General features: G+C 31.3%; 3 protein-coding genes across 4 annotated transcripts in view; 1 reads left to right on the top strand and 2 right to left on the bottom strand.

Moving 5' to 3' along the window:
- The first annotated feature begins 268 nt into the window (after window positions 1-268).
- Window positions 269-4,550, top strand: LOC108740750. The gene is made up of 5 exons (XM_018475240.2): window positions 269-1,310; window positions 2,179-2,379; window positions 2,473-2,606; window positions 3,397-3,651; window positions 3,712-4,550. Exons 2-5 carry the CDS (start codon window positions 2,209-2,211, stop codon window positions 3,971-3,973), a joined length of 822 nt encoding a protein of 273 aa, XP_018330742.1. The 5' UTR covers window positions 269-1,310; window positions 2,179-2,208; the 3' UTR covers window positions 3,974-4,550.
- Window positions 4,551-4,984: 434 nt separating this feature from the next.
- Window positions 4,985-12,326, bottom strand: LOC108740675 (zinc finger protein ubi-d4-like). 2 transcript variants are annotated; one of them, XM_025981009.1, is made up of 8 exons: window positions 12,053-12,326; window positions 11,574-11,949; window positions 10,846-10,971; window positions 10,155-10,278; window positions 8,769-9,074; window positions 7,938-8,309; window positions 5,770-5,882; window positions 4,985-5,537 (listed from the first exon to the last, which is right to left on the bottom strand). In XM_025981009.1, exons 1-8 carry the CDS (start codon window positions 12,124-12,126, stop codon window positions 5,412-5,414), a joined length of 1,617 nt encoding a protein of 538 aa, XP_025836794.1. In that variant the 5' UTR covers window positions 12,127-12,326; the 3' UTR covers window positions 4,985-5,411. The 2 variants fall into 2 exon arrangements, with proteins under 2 accessions (XP_025836794.1, XP_025836795.1); XM_025981010.1 differs by lacking the exon at window positions 8,769-9,074 and having other exon boundaries at window positions 12,053-12,325.
- Window positions 12,327-12,790: 464 nt separating this feature from the next.
- LOC112906599 (zinc finger protein ubi-d4 B-like) overlaps window positions 12,791-19,265 on the bottom strand; it is a 7,729-nt gene continuing 1,254 nt past the window's right edge. The window contains exons 3-8 of the mRNA XM_025981003.1: window positions 18,999-19,132; window positions 18,308-18,431; window positions 16,922-17,227; window positions 16,091-16,462; window positions 13,923-14,035; window positions 12,791-13,690 (exon numbers count right to left, since the gene is read on the bottom strand). Coding sequence (XP_025836788.1) covers window positions 13,565-13,690; window positions 13,923-14,035; window positions 16,091-16,462; window positions 16,922-17,227; window positions 18,308-18,431; window positions 18,999-19,132 — 1,175 coding nt within the window. The 3' untranslated portion in view covers window positions 12,791-13,564. The remainder of the gene's footprint in view (window positions 13,691-13,922; window positions 14,036-16,090; window positions 16,463-16,921; window positions 17,228-18,307; window positions 18,432-18,998; window positions 19,133-19,265) is intronic.

Here is a 19,265-nt window from a genome sequence, read left to right as displayed (position 1 = left end):
TCCCTCCGTTATTTCACTTAATAAACATTAAATACCTATAAAAAATAGTGTGCAATATTTAGACAATGCACCTAAAGAATACGTTTTCTAAACAGTACATGCAATATGTTTGCTCACAAGTATTTTCAAGAGAATAATAAAATAAGAATACTGCAAGACCATGTCAAATGTTCATTAATTTAAAAAAACAAATAAAAACTAAGACTTTCACTTGTTTTTTTTTTTTCATTTACATCTCTGCTGTTTCCATAAAATTGATAAAAATTAAAATAATGTAACGTTCACTTTTTAACATGCACAAATAATTTAAATGCATTGCAAAGCAAAAAAGGAAATATTGCATTCTCCGGTAATCGAACCCGAGCCGTCCTCATTGTGCGATGAGCAATAATATTACTCAAAATATTTTTGATTTCTTAATATACAGGCACATGTACCTTTCATTTGATACCATCACGACCACATGTACATACTCACAAACTGCTGGTTCGCAAGAGCTCGAACTTTTTCGCGCAAAAACTTTACAAAAATACATGAATTCCTACAGAGCTCCTTCAGTCACGCACGCGTGAGCCGTACTACCGATCATCCCGCGTTCTTTTTAAATAAACATAGAATGCTAAAACTTTTAATTTAATATATGGGATGTATGCGATCTACGCAAACACTGCTTACAAATTTCTATTACGTATGATACAATAGATTACACCGCATTGTAATAATATACTAACATTTACATCAGGAAATCTCATACAAACGATTGTGGGACATAATGTACTTATGTACGCAAAGGTTACTTGTTTGACTAGCATTAAAATCTCCGTTAATATTAGCGCTCTATAGTAAAGCGATTAATAAAATGAATTTAAATTTCTTTACCAAAAAAAAAAGCTACAAAAGGGAAGTTTGCATAATGTTCTCTAAACCATCCGTCCTTTCTTATTCTACTCAAGCAACAATAGTAACAACTGTATAACAACCTGCCCACCGCTTCTTTGGCGACCTGACGTAACTAGTTTACCTGTCCTTCAGTGCCTCATTCTTAAATTTACTTTGCCTTATACGTCGCGCGGCCTACATCAAGAATTTTTTCCTAATGGCTATACTTCGATACGACATAATAATAACAATTTGTATGTGTTAGCTGTATGTGTCAGTCGTGTGAGTTATGCTTCGGTCATTCCGATGACCATAGCCAGTATTTCAACAAGTGAGAGTGTTATTTTAATGGGCGGTGTACAACTTTCTTGTGGAAATCAGATGGAAAGTTATGGTACAGGTGCACCGTTAAAGAACAATATTTTCATTTTGTAAGTGCATTCGTTGTAGTTGCTTTGGACAAAATAATAATTAATATATAGTATGCTTGGTCCTTATGTTAATATACACCTGTTGTATAATTGCTAACAGGCGTACAATTTAACAATTTGTTATGGTTTTCTAGGTATTCGTATTTATTTACGTACCACATATTTATAAAATTTTCGTCATATTTTTTTATAGCAAACTTTTTAAAAACAAAACAGTTTCACGATAACGTTATAAAAATTATGATTTTATCATATTTGTAATATGCGCATTTTAAAGGTAGATATACCATCTAAAGTAGTGTACGTTATTAACTGTTATTTAATTAATTATTTTACTTTGTTTACTTTGCTTTTTACTCATCAAGCAACGGTAAATAAAATAACAATTCATAATGAAGTACTTAACTGTTTCATGAGTGGTAAAATTTTTATCAGTTTTATTGCAAAAGATCATTAACGCGTTAAAAATTACTATTTATCTTGCAACAAAAATCCCAATATAACATGTACAAGGTATTTAAACAATTTTTTAAACCTAACAGTGTTTTTTCTTAAATTGATGATTAATTAATATATTTTTTTTCTTTAATTTTGTAAATCATTTTGCTGGGTCCATTATTTCAAACACCAACACAATATTTAACGTGCATAATTCTTTAAACAAGTTCCTATTTAGACTCCATTAAAATTATAATGGAAGCAAGACATTGGATGACCTTAATTTACCAAATACAACACAATAATAACATTTAACTTTACTGTGAAAATGGGTATTGTAATTTTATAGCGCAAAACTAGCACTGAATCAAATATGTTAACTATTAACTTTTGAAATAAGAATAATAAGTGTAATTATACATTTTTTTAGAGTTACATCGCTATAATTATAAAAGTAAAAATGGGTATAGCTAAGAGAGTTTCAAAAAATCACTACGTGGCTCCTAGATTGACGGATTCCCCGACACCCGTTCACGTATCAAGAAAAATGGTGTATTCAGACGAAGAAGAAAGTCATTTAAGCGCACATAGGGCTCCATCAGAGAGAACGATGTCGGAATATACTTCTACGGTAAATAATTGCCAATAGAAATTCTGCAAGGGAAATATGAAGTACCTATCCTATTTTTATTTGATTGAAATTTTTTATTATAAAATATTGCAGCCACTAGCGACTGCTAATGGAAGCCATCACCCTCCAAGGGCCCATTCTGCCTTAAGCAAAGGGAGTGGTTATGGTGATGGTGGATCAGATATTTATGTTACCAGTGGTGCTTACAAATCACCATCAGAATTTAGGTAAAACTACAAAATAATGAGAAATTAAGTAATAAACTTATTTCATAACAACTGAGACGACAAACAGAGACACAGTTAATTTGAATATTTTCTTTTTAAAATCAAAACAACACGAAATTCTAGTTTACATTTCAGTAAAATTTCTGATTTTTAGAAGTCGCAAAATAATTCAATAACCGACAGGAAATTGCAAAACATTCTATTCTAAAGTCGGCACAAAGATTCTGTTTTGAAAATTATCCCACGATATTCTTACATCATCATCTTACAATGGAAATGTGTAGAAGAAACTACATATGCATTCAAATTTTACCTATTAACCTTTTCAAACATTTATGTACTTGTTAGGTGTAAATTAAAAACACAAAATGAATAAGCAGCATTTCTTTATAATTATGTAATAATTTTTATCACGAACCTACTTTTTTATTTAATTTGTTTTGTCTTAACATTATACGTATAATCTTTAAAAGATTAGGGTAGATAAACTTATATAAGGCTGATAAAAGGCACGAAAAGAAGTTTTCTTAATGAAATTTTTGATTGCAATATATCTAAGTATGAACAAAATTAGTATATCGCCATCTACTGATCCTTACTACAACTACAGAATCTCAAATATTTTACAAGGGCCTTTAGAAGATATCTACATACTTGGAATCTACGATATAGCTTGTAATATACATGATACGAGTGCTGGTTTCAATAAATTGTTGATTAAGAATTTAATGTTCTTTATTACACTATTTCTAGAAATAATAAATCTCTAAATCAAATTATTATATTACAGTCGAACATCAAGGTCTCATAGAGCCCCAAGTCATTACTCATATAGAAGTGATAAGGCACCGTCAGTCACAAGCACTGTAAAGACACGCAACTCTAGAAAAGCCGGGGTTACAGTAGAAGCAATGGCTGCACCAAACCCATTTTGTCCTAATATAAAGGGGATGTGCTGTTTAATGCTGCTACTTAATTTAGGAATTATCCTTGTAACGTTGGGATTTGTGATAGTCATTCAATTTATAGAACCATTGTTTGTATGGTGAGTTTAAGATTCGATAGTTTAATGATCACGTTCTATATTTTTTTTTTTTTCTTTCAGGATTCTGGGTATAGTGTTTTTAATATTCGGCTTTCTGACGCTAATAGGTAGTTTAATATACTGTGTGATGGTATTCAGAGATGCTAAATCACCTAAAGATGTAAATCCAGATGATCTTTACTGGACGCATCACTGGCAAAAAACAATTAATTTGCCGGAAATTCATTACAAAACGGAGGAAAAATTCGACGATTATAATAGTGATCGATATTCTCTAGGTAAAATGTCCGGTAAATATTCAGATAGGAATGCAAGGTATTAAATACGCATTGTTATTGTATTCATAAATAAACAGTTAACAATTCTAAATGTAGACTTCAAGACTACATAAGTAGATTTTCAAAATATATTCAAAATGAAAGCATTTCAATTCTAAAAAGAATGAATTTGTGTACATATGTAAAATAATACTGTAACATTAAGAGATATCTTTGTTTGTTTATTGCAGGCTATTATTAACGATTATTATTTTCTTAAAACATAAAAACCCCTTTCGCTTTTGCAACATATTGTATATTAATTTTGCATTTATAAGGTAATTATAGTTACTAAAAACATTATACTGTTAATTAGTTTTTAAGTTAACTTATTTTTTGTTTACGTAAAAAAACGCCAAAACTGTTATGAATTTAATTTTCATATAAGTTTTGAGAGTATGTTAACAAAGTAATTATTTTTATATTCAATGGAACTATTTTTTGCGATACTTTATGAATAAATGGTTAAATTGCGCAACAAATGTTTTTTTTTTTTAAATCAAACATTTCCTAAATAGAAAGCAAACAGAAGACGAACATTGTGGAACTTCTCCAAATGTTCTTTTACTTTTTAGTCAATATGCTTTACTAAGAGTAATGTGCGAATTACTATCTTAATTAAAAATTTCCATTATTTACGTCATTTAGTTTTTGTTAAACGAATTGGGATTTGGAAAAAATTAGATATTCATGTATTTTTGTGGTCTAATTACTACAGTGTATTAATATAAAAATGTAATGTATCTATATGTACAAATATGACACATTATGCTTATGCAATATCACCTTTTGTCGGCCGTTCTGCGTGAGTGAAAATGATTTCTTTGCGTCTTTAGTCGAGCGCATTGTAGTATCCATAATATTGGAACTGGACCGCACGAGGAGCTCTGTGTACCGCACCGATATGTCAACACCCCTTTTTGCCAATATAAACCCGCGAATATAGACGGGTCAGTGAACTGCATGTTACTCAGCTAATTGATGTATTTGTGTTTACATTTCTCACAACAAACTCATATTATCGACTGATTTTATTTTATTCTAATTATTATTAAAACTAACTACATCATTACCACTTTAGTACTTACTGTTAAAGTAATAATATAAAAAAGAACGTCACCGCTGCCATCCATCTCATTTTATGGGTAAAGTGTATTCTAATTATCAAAAAGTTATTATATTATAATAAAGAAGTAAGTAAATAGAAAACACGGCTGAGGTAGCTTATCAACAAAATTTTTTGCAAAATGGACTAAAACGAATTAAGTACAAGTTAAAAAAGAACTTAAAATTACTCATCCAAGTTACACAAACTCGTAAGTACACGTTACGTTATATGCAAAAATAAAATCTGCTTTTAACTCATCAAAATCTAAACCACAAACCTAAAATTTTAATATTAAATCAAAAAGAAAAGCACACTCTTGTAGACGAAAGAGCGAGTTATTTATGAAAATGTTCGATACACAAGTGACAAGACCAAGAGCCTTCTGGAGGTGTAGTCAGGGGTGGACTTAAGCAATACATGTGATAACCACGATCACAGTCGTCACAAAATAAGAGTTGATCCTAAAAATTGTCCACCGTTATTAATGAACTAATCTTAATACCTTAACTTATACTAATAGTGTGAAAATGATTTTTTAAACTCGAAATCTACGAAATTAAATTTTCGTTATCTATTATGTTATGTAAATTTATAAAATGCAGCATTTTACTCATTAGTTATCGATCGTATCTTTCATCTAGTTTAAAAAACCAAATTATACAATATTAGTTTAAATACTAATTGATATCTTACATCGTTGTCAGAAGTCCCACAAACTGAACAACATTTACATTCGATACATTGCCAGCGATATTTTTTCACGGATATGATCATGTTGGGTGTAAACTGGAGGCACGATGGATGCCCTGAAAATTGATAATCTTCTAAAAACGAGGAGCAAAAGACTTTTATTGCCCATAAAAAAGGTTAACATTCGCTTCCTATTGTGGATTCAATTTTCACTATTATTTTAAAATTACATGTGCATCGTTTGCTTTTATATTTTTCCTTTTGGTTGAACTATTTTGTATTTTCTTGATGTTGATACGAATGTAATGCATTGTGCCGAAGAACAGTGACTTTCCAAGTTATGTAAATTTTCTTGAAAATTATTTAGAAAGTGTGAAATTGTTAGTTAAAAAAATTCACATAAAATGAAGTGCCACTATACCTCAGCACTCGAAATAAAACTAGATTGACAATATTTAATTATTTATTGCACTGTTAAAAATTACATTTTGATTAACCTTGGAAAATGACTGTTCTTACAACTTAGCAATTACTAAAGGGGAAGTTCTGAATGGTTTTTACCGTCCTTTTCCAAAGAATACGCCACTTACTATTTTCTATAAATAGCATAAAACTAAAAGGATAAGTAAAAAACATTCAAAATCTTACTTGTTCGGAAAAGCTATAATTACAAAATAATGTACCCACAAACATTACTTTAAAAACAATTAAATAAATATTTCATTTGGTTGAATAAGTCAGACTTTAAAAGAAAACAAAAAAGAATTTTCACCATTTTGGAAGACACGGGAAATTGATTTATTAGCTTAGAGGCAGTAAGTAAATTCACCTGCACGAAAACCTAATTACGAAACAATAAAAAAAAATATCCTTCGAGTTCAAAATAATAATTCAGAAACGTATTTACAATATCTATAAGATCTAAATTTTCAAAAACAAAATCACTTCTAATGAGCAGATGATAAATTAATAACGAAGCAAATAATTTTAACAGAAAAACAATTAAAAAATCGAAAAGCTCAACAAAACATAAACAAATTAAAGCATTTCCAGTCTACTTAAATTATACGATTACACTATGTATGTATTTAACTATATACAAAATGACATTCTTGTAATTAAATTTGAAACTCGTTAGAATGTGGACTAATTGTTATTAGTTTCAGTCTTTCACTAACAAACGTTTCTGACTTTAACAATAAAATTATTGTTGTATATATGAACGACGCGCCAATTTTACTAGACACACTTTTTGGAATCAACCATTGTTCAGTCTTCTAATTTATTTGTAATCGATTCGTTAATGATTAATATCATATGAGCGCACTGCTTTATTTGAATTAACTTTTCATTTTTTTTTTGTATTAAATAAATTAACGATTTTGAGATTCATCAAGTTTTATAGTAATTAAATTTTACTTCAACAAAGTTCTTAAAATAACATTGTAACGATTGTTAACGTTTATAGACACCGTTTTATAAAAAGACTTATTGCAGGAACGGATCTTTTTACTAATTATAAGAACAAACCGGGAAAATATTTTTCCAATGGGTTGACATTGACCTATATAAATTAAATAACACATAAGTTATAAAGCGTTTTTAAATGATGCTTCCATTTTTATTATGATTAAAAAGATGTTTTCATTTTGTGGATTCATCTCGATAGGATATTAAGAGAAATTCTATTGTACGCATTGCAATAAAACGGAAATAGTTATTATAATAACCTAACCAAGTAGAAAACCCTTATTTGTACTAACGACATTACATGTGGACATTTCGATTGAAAATAATCTAGAAAACCATTTACTAAAAATTATCCATCAGATACGCACTTTAGAGTATCTAAAGCATACTAAAGTAATGTACATTACCCTATTAAATTTTTAAAAGAATTAAAAGTTTTGGTATTTCTCCCTTATTATGGTTTAAGCTACAAATTTTTATTTTCAATTCGGTCCCAGATACTTCGCAATGGAAAAACATAAACCTATTGCTTATATTATTAAAGTGCAAGCATTTAAATGTCCCTATTATTATTATTATTATTTTTTTAATTAGATTTGGCTCGATTATCTACGTTACAGCTCAACATCATTTTTTTTTACGACTTCTCTTATTATTAGAATTGAAAAGTTTCTCGTCATCGACCACTTTAATGTTCTTACCTGATCGGCCACAGTCGGAGCACGACACGAGTTCTTCTGAACCGCCTGTTTTCTTGTTCTCCCGTGCGTCACCAAGACAAAAGTCGCAGTAAGGACTAGGTGTGGCTTTATCTTTGGATGGCTCCACATTACTGGTAGGAAGTGCACCAGAGGACGGAGTAGCAGGCGCTGTCGCGGTGGACGGGACAGCAGATGATTGCAGTGGCGGATCAATAGTTTTTTCGGGTACAAGTACTGGCATAGGTGGATCGTCACCGGCTGAAGTCGGTTGTTGATTAGGTAAGTTTGGAGGTAAATTGGGAGGTGCTTGAGACTGAGGGGACGACTGTTGCGAAGGTAGATTTACACCAGGTCGACGACGTGCGGAATTACCTGTAGATCAAAGTAAATATTAGTGAACTGAATTATTTTAATGCATCCACAAGTAATATTATACGATATGCTTATGTTATTTAATTCATATATTCCAATTTATTAATTGTACTTTGTATGTTGCATTACATTACGTTAAAATTCTTATATTCAAACTAATAATCAAAACAACCAATATTAAATATTGTAATAAGAATTATACAAATATAGTCGAAGTAATCAATGCCTTCACTCATGCCAATCATAAACGTGGGTCAAGTTATTAATAGTTAAAATTGTAACTACCATAAAAAGACCAACTCCTCGACCTAAACATTATAAACTGAATCGGACAGAATAAGTTCGATTTGTTGTATTATAAGTAATAAAATGTTCTACAGATACTTTTGCTTGTCACTCCTCTACACATGCATGCACAAACCATCATACAGAAGAAAAAGTAAAAGAATAAGGCAGTACCGGCGGTTGGCTGGTTCAAGAAAGAAACATAGCTATCTTGATAAACGTGTCCTGGGTTGGCTCCTTGCGCGTCGTTGTTCGCGTTATCCCCCGCCACGTTACTAGCACCGCTCATTGCGGGGCTTCCGCCAGTCACCGCAGCCCCGCCTATGCCGGAGGCGGGTGGGATGTTATTGGCGGCCGCACCAGCCGCGACTGACGGAGTTGGGGCAGCATCATGAGAATTTTCGTCACTAGCGCCCTCTTTGTGCGAATGGCTGTAGTGGTACGTCAGTCCCGGTCTTGTCTTGTATCGCGCACCACAAACTGAAATATTCCAAAAATAGAGCCGAATTGCTTTTGTCTTTTTTAGTGATCACGAAGTCAACGCTTGGCAAGATGTGGGACTTGAACCGATTCTTCATTTCTTTTTTGATGCTTTTATTTTTTAATGAAGAAGGCCATACATAAACTAGTGATGTAAGTAAAATTATGATAAGTCATAATTAATGATGATTTTAATTCATGAATGATGCGCTCTTTTTTATTTATCGGTTAGTTGTGGTCTGAAAACGTCAGAAAACCAATGTGCCAGTATGTGAACCCGAACCGAACTTGTGCGAGAGTTACAAGGAGAGAAAGAAACCCTGAAAAGTTGAAGAGATAATATTATTATGGACAAGAAAGGTTAGTTTCGGTTCGAGTCCCTGCCTAAACAATAATAATAAGCCTTCCTAAGCATCAAGCGTTAGCACCATACCATGATCACTAGAAATTTTATAGAAATGAACAGGGTTAACTTATAAATTACATGCTCAAGCTATTAATTCTAATATTATAAGAAAATAGTAGCAGTACACTCGGATTTTAGTAAATTAGTTTTGTTGCAATGTAAATTAATTAAATCTTATTAAATTATTATAAGTTCTTCTGGCTATCCTTATGTTTTCTTCATTAACAGTTAATACGTTGAAATGAACTAGTAAATGAAAAGAGTACTGATAAATTATGTAATGTGGTGTACATTTGTTAGGCTTCTTATTTAAAAATTTCAGCATTATTCCAATATCTTTAAGTAAAACAGAAAATTTTTATCTTACATATTTTGTAATAAACCAAAATTGGACACCGTAATTTTATACTATCTCTAATGAACTGCATAAGCCATTCAGAAGCTCTGCCTTTCTATAAGCCATAACAGACTTTTTTAAACTCAAGAAAAAGTTTGTTCCGATTGTAAAAAGAAAAGTAGAAAACTGAGAATTACAAAAACCCAAAATTGCCATTTTTGAAGATATTTGATACTAATAAAACTAAAAGTTTTGTTCAATTGTCTAAAATTTTCGTTTTTATTAAATATACTGAAAGAGAGTTAGTCAAACTAAAAATACGCTTCTTAATACTCACGTTCGCAAGAGAAAGGTTTGTCTGGATCTCCAACTGGTTCAAAATTATGTGTCCCTTTTTTTCTTCCACGACCACTTCCTTTTCTCCTTCCTGGTGTATTTGGAGAATCTGTACCACCACGACCCTATAAAACACAATACAAAACACAGTATTAAATTTTATTAGTAACTTAAATGACTTAGGCACTATCGGCCTTTATGAAGTCAAGTCGGGCGGTGTCCGGGGTCACGAGGTTAGGCCTATTTATGATGTTTTCGTTTAATCAGTCTTTAATTAAAAATAGCTTATTTGACGTATATGAGCTGCAGCCAAACAATTGCAAACAAGTGAGCGGGTCTAAATATCAATGTTCGGGTGTATGGTTGGTTATATATAGATACGCTATATTGACTTGCCACTACCTTTAAATTTTTAATGTTTAACGTTTAAGGTATTATAAAATTATTGAAAATGTTGCCAAAATGAAAAAGTATGTGCTGCATACCCATACTAAAGATAGCAGAACCCAATGATTAAATTTGTATGGGTATAGATAGTTTAATAAATTAATTAATACTTTTTTCAAATCTTAACAACAACTTTACAAGGGGCGCTATCTAAAAATTGTCTAGAGGTGCCATACATGCTAAGACTGGAGCTGGATTTGGGACCATCAAAAACAACATTAAACAAAAAATGGTAAAGTAATTACCCTTCCAACACCTTTTCTTCTCTTGCTTCTTTTGCTATAAGTTTCTTCGTAATCCAGATCAGAATCAGGATCTGGTTCATCATATGCATCCATTTCTAGCATGTCTTGTTCATCATAATACCAGTCCTGTAATTATAGAAATTAAATTATTTGATATTTATTGCTAGTAGAGTATAAAAAAGCTGTACTACACAGATACAGATATTAAATAGAACCATTTCAAACATAAAAATTAAATCTCCCTTGGTCTTCAGCTGCAAGGTGCACAAAAGCACCCATACAACGTCCAGTAAAACGATTAAACAAAGTCAAAAATAATTATTAAATAGTTGGGGCATAGTATGTTTTAGCTTTAGGGAAAATACGACATATTGCAGCTTGCATAGCAACAGCCAAATAATATTCTGACCTACTTCAATATAACTAAAAAAATACATTTTGTGTTTTCTTTTCTTATTGTAACTTTAATCTAACTGAACTTTAACCAAAGGTTATGGTAAGAAAGATAACACAGTCATGTCCTTTGAGACTAACTGTAGTTTTTTTATCAAAAATACATGAATACTATTATTCACGTAATAGGCTAATTGTTTTAATGTTTTTGCACTTTTTCATAAACTAAATGGTTATTTAAGTTGTTTTTTTTACTAGAATATATCTTAATTTATTTTAATTTTTATGGTGCTAAAATGTTCCACACTCTTGACATTGTTTTATAAAATACACACCTTTGAAACTTCATCTTTAAGTAACTGACTATCTTTACTATCAGTGTCTTGCAAAGAAGGATTTTCCATTTGTGAAATACTGTGTAAGTCACTTTCTTCTAATAATGCATCAGCTGTTCTAGCAAAACTTCTAGAGTTCATTAATAAATACTGACGTCGTTTTTTACGCCATCTTGGCCTGGGATAAGTGTATATTTGACCAGGATTTAATCCAGGCATCCTTTGTCTCTTTGGCAAGTATAAATTGGAATGATTCTGAGCTACTCCAGTTTGGTTATCCAAAAACGGTAGACGCAATCGCCGTTCAATACACAGCCTAGTGTTATAATTTGCTGAATTTTCAATCATTTCTTTATAAGCAGGATCATTGAGGAAACTAAAACATCATTATCGTTTATATTACCTCTTTTCTTCTTACTATTATTTATTTATGCCAGTACTGCTTACAAGAGATGTAAAATTAAATAATATATTCCTACCTTTCTATTTTTTCCAGATTACTTAAATTTAATGTTGGAAGTGAATCTGCCATTTTTACTTCTTCTTTTAACATTTTTCCCTCCTGCTTTAAAGAATAGCTGCAGTACTAAAAACTCCACACTACATCTTCGGTTTGCAAAATGAATAAATTATCACGATTATCACTTTTTATTTAACACATCACGCATATCACATTCAGCTTTTGTTATACTTTTTCATCATGATTCCATCAGTTTCTTTTAAAACGGCATTCCTTGAGACCCTCAAAACCATTTCCACCATAGATAAATTAATTTCATAGTATCGTTTTACAGATTAATTTCCATTACGCATGTGCGAAGCGAGTGGTTAAGGTATATCACACGTTAGATAAACCAAAATAAAATTGTCCAAAATTTTAAAGGCCCTTTAAAATCTATAAAAAAAGCTTTTTATTTTTTTAAACATTCTTAATTTATTCAAAATTAAGATCAAACTATTGCGAAAAGCTAAGCGCATCAATAAAAAATAGACTTTTAGTTTTATTAAAGTGTATACCACAGAAAATTGCTATGTGTATAGGTTTTAACCATAGATAATAGCTTTACCAAAGTTTTACCTTTTACCATTTTTTATGTTATCAAAATGANCTTTTACTTTTTAGTCAATATGCTTTACTAAGAGTAATGTGCGAATTACTATCTTAATTAAAAATTTCCATTATTTACGTCATTTAGTTTTTGTTAAACGAATTGGGATTTGGAAAAAATTAGATATTCATGTATTTTTGTGGTCTAATTACTACAGTGTATTAATATAAAAATGTAATGTATCTATATGTACAAATATGACACATTATGCTTATGCAATATCACCTTTTGTCGGCCGTTCTGCGTGAGTGAAAATGATTTCTTTGCGTCTTTAGTCGAGCGCATTGTAGTATCCATAATATTGGAACTGGACCGCACGAGGAGCTCTGTGTACCGCACCGATATGTCAACACCCCTTTTTGCCAATATAAACCCGCGAATATAGACGGGTCAGTGAACTGCATGTTACTCAGCTAATTGATGTATTTGTGTTTACATTTCTCACAACAAACTCATATTATCGACTGATTTTATTTTATTCTAATTATTATTAAAACTAACTACATCATTACCACTTTAGTACTTACTGTTAAAGTAATAATATAAAAAAGAACGTCACCGCTGCCATCCATCTCATTTTATGGGTAAAGTGTATTCTAATTATCAAAAAGTTATTATATTATAATAAAGAAGTAAGTAAATAGAAAACACGGCTGAGGTAGCTTATCAACAAAATTTTTTGCAAAATGGACTAAAACGAATTAAGTACAAGTTAAAAAAGAACTTAAAATTACTCATCCAAGTTACACAAACTCGTAAGTACACGTTACGTTATATGCAAAAATAAAATCTGCTTTTAACTCATCAAAATCTAAACCACAAACCTAAAATTTTAATATTAAATCAAAAAGAAAAGCACACTCTTGTAGACGAAAGAGCGAGTTATTTATGAAAATGTTCGATACACAAGTGACAAGACCAAGAGCCTTCTGGAGGTGTAGTCAGGGGTGGACTTAAGCAATACATGTGATAACCACGATCACAGTCGTCACAAAATAAGAGTTGATCCTAAAAATTGTCCACCGTTATTAATGAACTAATCTTAATACCTTAACTTATACTAATAGTGTGAAAATGATTTTTTAAACTCGAAATCTACGAAATTAAATTTTCGTTATCTATTATGTTATGTAAATTTATAAAATGCAGCATTTTACTCATTAGTTATCGATCGTATCTTTCATCTAGTTTAAAAAACCAAATTATACAATATTAGTTTAAATACTAATTGATATCTTACATCGTTGTCAGAAGTCCCACAAACTGAACAACATTTACATTCGATACATTGCCAGCGATATTTTTTCACGGATATGATCATGTTGGGTGTAAACTGGAGGCACGATGGATGCCCTGAAAATTGATAATCTTCTAAAAACGAGGAGCAAAAGACTTTTATTGCCCATAAAAAAGGTTAACATTCGCTTCCTATTGTGGATTCAATTTTCACTATTATTTTAAAATTACATGTGCATCGTTTGCTTTTATATTTTTCCTTTTGGTTGAACTATTTTGTATTTTCTTGATGTTGATACGAATGTAATGCATTGTGCCGAAGAACAGTGACTTTCCAAGTTATGTAAATTTTCTTGAAAATTATTTAGAAAGTGTGAAATTGTTAGTTAAAAAAATTCACATAAAATGAAGTGCCACTATACCTCAGCACTCGAAATAAAACTAGATTGACAATATTTAATTATTTATTGCACTGTTAAAAATTACATTTTGATTAACCTTGGAAAATGACTGTTCTTACAACTTAGCAATTACTAAAGGGGAAGTTCTGAATGGTTTTTACCGTCCTTTTCCAAAGAATACGCCACTTACTATTTTCTATAAATAGCATAAAACTAAAAGGATAAGTAAAAAACATTCAAAATCTTACTTGTTCGGAAAAGCTATAATTACAAAATAATGTACCCACAAACATTACTTTAAAAACAATTAAATAAATATTTCATTTGGTTGAATAAGTCAGACTTTAAAAGAAAACAAAAAAGAATTTTCACCATTTTGGAAGACACGGGAAATTGATTTATTAGCTTAGAGGCAGTAAGTAAATTCACCTGCACGAAAACCTAATTACGAAACAATAAAAAAAAATATCCTTCGAGTTCAAAATAATAATTCAGAAACGTATTTACAATATCTATAAGATCTAAATTTTCAAAAACAAAATCACTTCTAATGAGCAGATGATAAATTAATAACGAAGCAAATAATTTTAACAGAAAAACAATTAAAAAATCGAAAAGCTCAACAAAACATAAACAAATTAAAGCATTTCCAGTCTACTTAAATTATACGATTACACTATGTATGTATTTAACTATATACAAAATGACATTCTTGTAATTAAATTTGAAACTCGTTAGAATGTGGACTAATTGTTATTAGTTTCAGTCTTTCACTAACAAACGTTTCTGACTTTAACAATAAAATTATTGTTGTATATATGAACGACGCGCCAATTTTACTAGACACACTTTTTGGAATCAACCATTGTTCAGTCTTCTAATTTATTTGTAATCGATTCGTTAATGATTAATATCATATGAGCGCACTGCTTTATTTGAATTAACTTTTCATTTTTTTTTTGTATTAAATAAATTAACGATTTTGAGATTCATCAAGTTTTATAGTAATTAAATTTTACTTCAACAAAGTTCTTAAAATAACATTGTAACGATTGTTAACGTTTATAGACACCGTTTTATAAAAAGACTTATTGCAGGAACGGATCTTTTTACTAATTATAAGAACAAACCGGGAAAATATTTTTCCAATGGGTTGACATTGACCTATATAAATTAAATAACACATAAGTTATAAAGCGTTTTTAAATGATGCTTCCATTTTTATTATGATTAAAAAGATGTTTTCATTTTGTGGATTCATCTCGATAGGATATTAAGAGAAATTCTATTGTACGCATTGCAATAAAACGGAAATAGTTATTATAATAACCTAACCAAGTAGAAAACCCTTATTTGTACTAACGACATTACATGTGGACATTTCGATTGAAAATAATCTAGAAAACCATTTACTAAAAATTATCCATCAGATACGCACTTTAGAGTATCTAAAGCATACTAAAGTAATGTACATTACCCTATTAAATTTTTAAAAGAATTAAAAGTTTTGGTATTTCTCCCTTATTATGGTTTAAGCTACAAATTTTTATTTTCAATTCGGTCCCAGATACTTCGCAATGGAAAAACATAAACCTATTGCTTATATTATTAAAGTGCAAGCATTTAAATGTCCCTATTATTATTATTATTATTTTTTTAATTAGATTTGGCTCGATTATCTACGTTACAGCTCAACATCATTTTTTTTTACGACTTCTCTTATTATTAGAATTGAAAAGTTTCTCGTCATCGACCACTTTAATGTTCTTACCTGATCGGCCACAGTCGGAGCACGACACGAGTTCTTCTGAACCGCCTGTTTTCTTGTTCTCCCGTGCGTCACCAAGACAAAAGTCGCAGTAAGGACTAGGTGTGGCTTTATCTTTGGATGGCTCCACATTACTGGTAGGAAGTGCACCAGAGGACGGAGTAGCAGGCGCTGTCGCGGTGGACGGGACAGCAGATGATTGCAGTGGCGGATCAATAGTTTTTTCGGGTACAAGTACTGGCATAGGTGGATCGTCACCGGCTGAAGTCGGTTGTTGATTAGGTAAGTTTGGAGGTAAATTGGGAGGTGCTTGAGACTGAGGGGACGACTGTTGCGAAGGTAGATTTACACCAGGTCGACGACGTGCGGAATTACCTGTAGATCAAAGTAAATATTAGTGAACTGAATTATTTTAATGCATCCACAAGTAATATTATACGATATGCTTATGTTATTTAATTCATATATTCCAATTTATTAATTGTACTTTGTATGTTGCATTACATTACGTTAAAATTCTTATATTCAAACTAATAATCAAAACAACCAATATTAAATATTGTAATAAGAATTATACAAATATAGTCGAAGTAATCAATGCCTTCACTCATGCCAATCATAAACGTGGGTCAAGTTATTAATAGTTAAAATTGTAACTACCATAAAAAGACCAACTCCTCGACCTAAACATTATAAACTGAATCGGACAGAATAAGTTCGATTTGTTGTATTATAAGTAATAAAATGTTCTACAGATACTTTTGCTTGTCACTCCTCTACACATGCATGCACAAACCATCATACAGAAGAAAAAGTAAAAGAATAAGGCAGTACCGGCGGTTGGCTGGTTCAAGAAAGAAACATAGCTATCTTGATAAACGTGTCCTGGGTTGGCTCCTTGCGCGTCGTTGTTCGCGTTATCCCCCGCCACGTTACTAGCACCGCTCATTGCGGGGCTTCCGCCAGTCACCGCAGCCCCGCCTATGCCGGAGGCGGGTGGGATGTTATTGGCGGCCGCACCAGCCGCGACTGACGGAGTTGGGGCAGCATCATGAGAATTTTCGTCACTAGCGCCCTCTTTGTGCGAATGGCTGTAGTGGTACGTCAGTCCCGGTCTTGTCTTGTATCGCGCACCACAAACTGAAATATTCCAAAAATAGAGCCGAATTGCTTTTGTCTTTTTTAGTGATCACGAAGTCAACGCTTGGCAAGATGTGGGACTTGAACCGATTCTTCATTTCTTTTTTGATGCTTTTATTTTTTAATGAAGAAGGCCATACATAAACTAGTGATGTAAGTAAAATTATGATAAGTCATAATTAATGATGATTTTAATTCATGAATGATGCGCTCTTTTTTATTTATCGGTTAGTTGTGGTCTGAAAACGTCAGAAAACCAATGTGCCAGTATGTGAACCCGAACCGAACTTGTGCGAGAGTTACAAGGAGAGAAAGAAACCCTGAAAAGTTGAAGAGATAATATTATTATGGACAAGAAAGGTTAGTTTCGGTTCGAGTCCCTGCCTAAACAATAATAATAAGCCTTCCTAAGCATCAAGCGTTAGCACCATACCATGATCACTAGAAATTTTATAGAAATGAACAGGGTTAACTTATAAATTACATGCTCAAGCTATTAATTCTAATATTATAAGAAAATAGTAGCAGTACACTCGGATTTTAGTAAATTAGTTTTGTTGCAATGTAAATTAATTAAATCTTATTAAATTATTATAAGTTCTTCTGGCTATCCTTATGTTTTCTTCATTAACAGTTAATACGTTGAAATGAACTAGTAAATGAAAAGAGTACTGATAAATTATGTAATGTGGTGTACATTTGTTAGGCTTCTTATTTAAAAATTTCAGCATTATTCCAATATCTTTAAGTAAAACAGAAAATTTTTATCTTACATATTTTGTAATAAACCAAAATTGGACACCGTAATTTTATACTATCTCTAATGAACTGCATAAGCCATTCAGAAGCTCTGCCTTTCTATAAGCCATAACAGACTTTTTTAAACTCAAGAAAAAGTTTGTTCCGATTGTAAAAAGAAAAGTAGAAAACTGAGAATTACAAAAACCCAAAATTGCCATTTTTGAAGATATTTGATACTAATAAAACTAAAAGTTTTGTTCAATTGTCTAAAATTTTCGTTTTTATTAAATATACTGAAAGAGAGTTAGTCAAACTAAAAATACGCTTCTTAATACTCACGTTCGCAAGAGAAAGGTTTGTCTGGATCTCCAACTGGTTCAAAATTATGTGTCCCTTTTTTTCTTCCACGACCACTTCCTTTTCTCCTTCCTGGTGTATTTGGAGAATCTGTACCACCACGACCCTATAAAACACAATACAAAACACAGTATTAAATTTTATTAGTAACTTAAATGACTTAGGCACTATCGGCCTTTATGAAGTCAAGTCGGGCGGTGTCCGGGGTCACGAGGTTAGGCCTATTTATGATGTTTTCGTTTAATCAGTCTTTAATTAAAAATAGCTTATTTGACGTATATGAGCTGCAGCCAAACAATTGCAAACAAGTGAGCGGGTCTAAATATCAATGTTCGGGTGTATGGTTGGTTATATATAGATACGCTATATTGACTTGCCACTACCTTTAAATTTTTAATGTTTAACGTTTAAGGTATTATAAAATTATTGAAAATGTTGCCAAAATGAAAAAGTATGTGCTGCATACCCATACTAAAGATAGCAGAACCCAATGATTAAATTTGTATGGGTATAGATAGTTTAATAAATTAATTAATACTTTTTTCAAATCTTAACAACAACTTTACAAGGGGCGCTATCTAAAAATTGTCTAGAGGTGCCATACATGCTAAGACTGGAGCTGGATTTGGGACCATCAAAAACAACATTAAACAAAAAATGGTAAAGTAATTACCCTTCCAACACCTTTTCTTCTCTTGCTTCTTTTGCTATAAGTTTCTTCGTAATCCAGATCAGAATCAGGATCTGGTTCATCATATGCATCCATTTCTAGCATGTCTTGTTCATCATAATACCAGTCCTGTAATTATAGAAATTAAATTATTTGATATTTATTGCTAGTAGAGTATAAAAAAGCTGTACTACACAGATAAAGACGAACATTGTGGAACTTCTCCAAATGTTCTTTTACTTTTTAGTCAATATGCTTTACTAAGAGTAA

The sequence above is a fragment of the Agrilus planipennis genome, unplaced genomic scaffold, assembly GCF_000699045.2.
Source record: "Agrilus planipennis isolate EAB-ADULT unplaced genomic scaffold, Apla_2.0 scaffold2, whole genome shotgun sequence".
In the NCBI taxonomy this organism is placed as follows: Eukaryota; Metazoa; Arthropoda; class Insecta; order Coleoptera; family Buprestidae; genus Agrilus; species Agrilus planipennis.
This window is presented reverse-complemented; position numbering and strand designations above follow the sequence as displayed.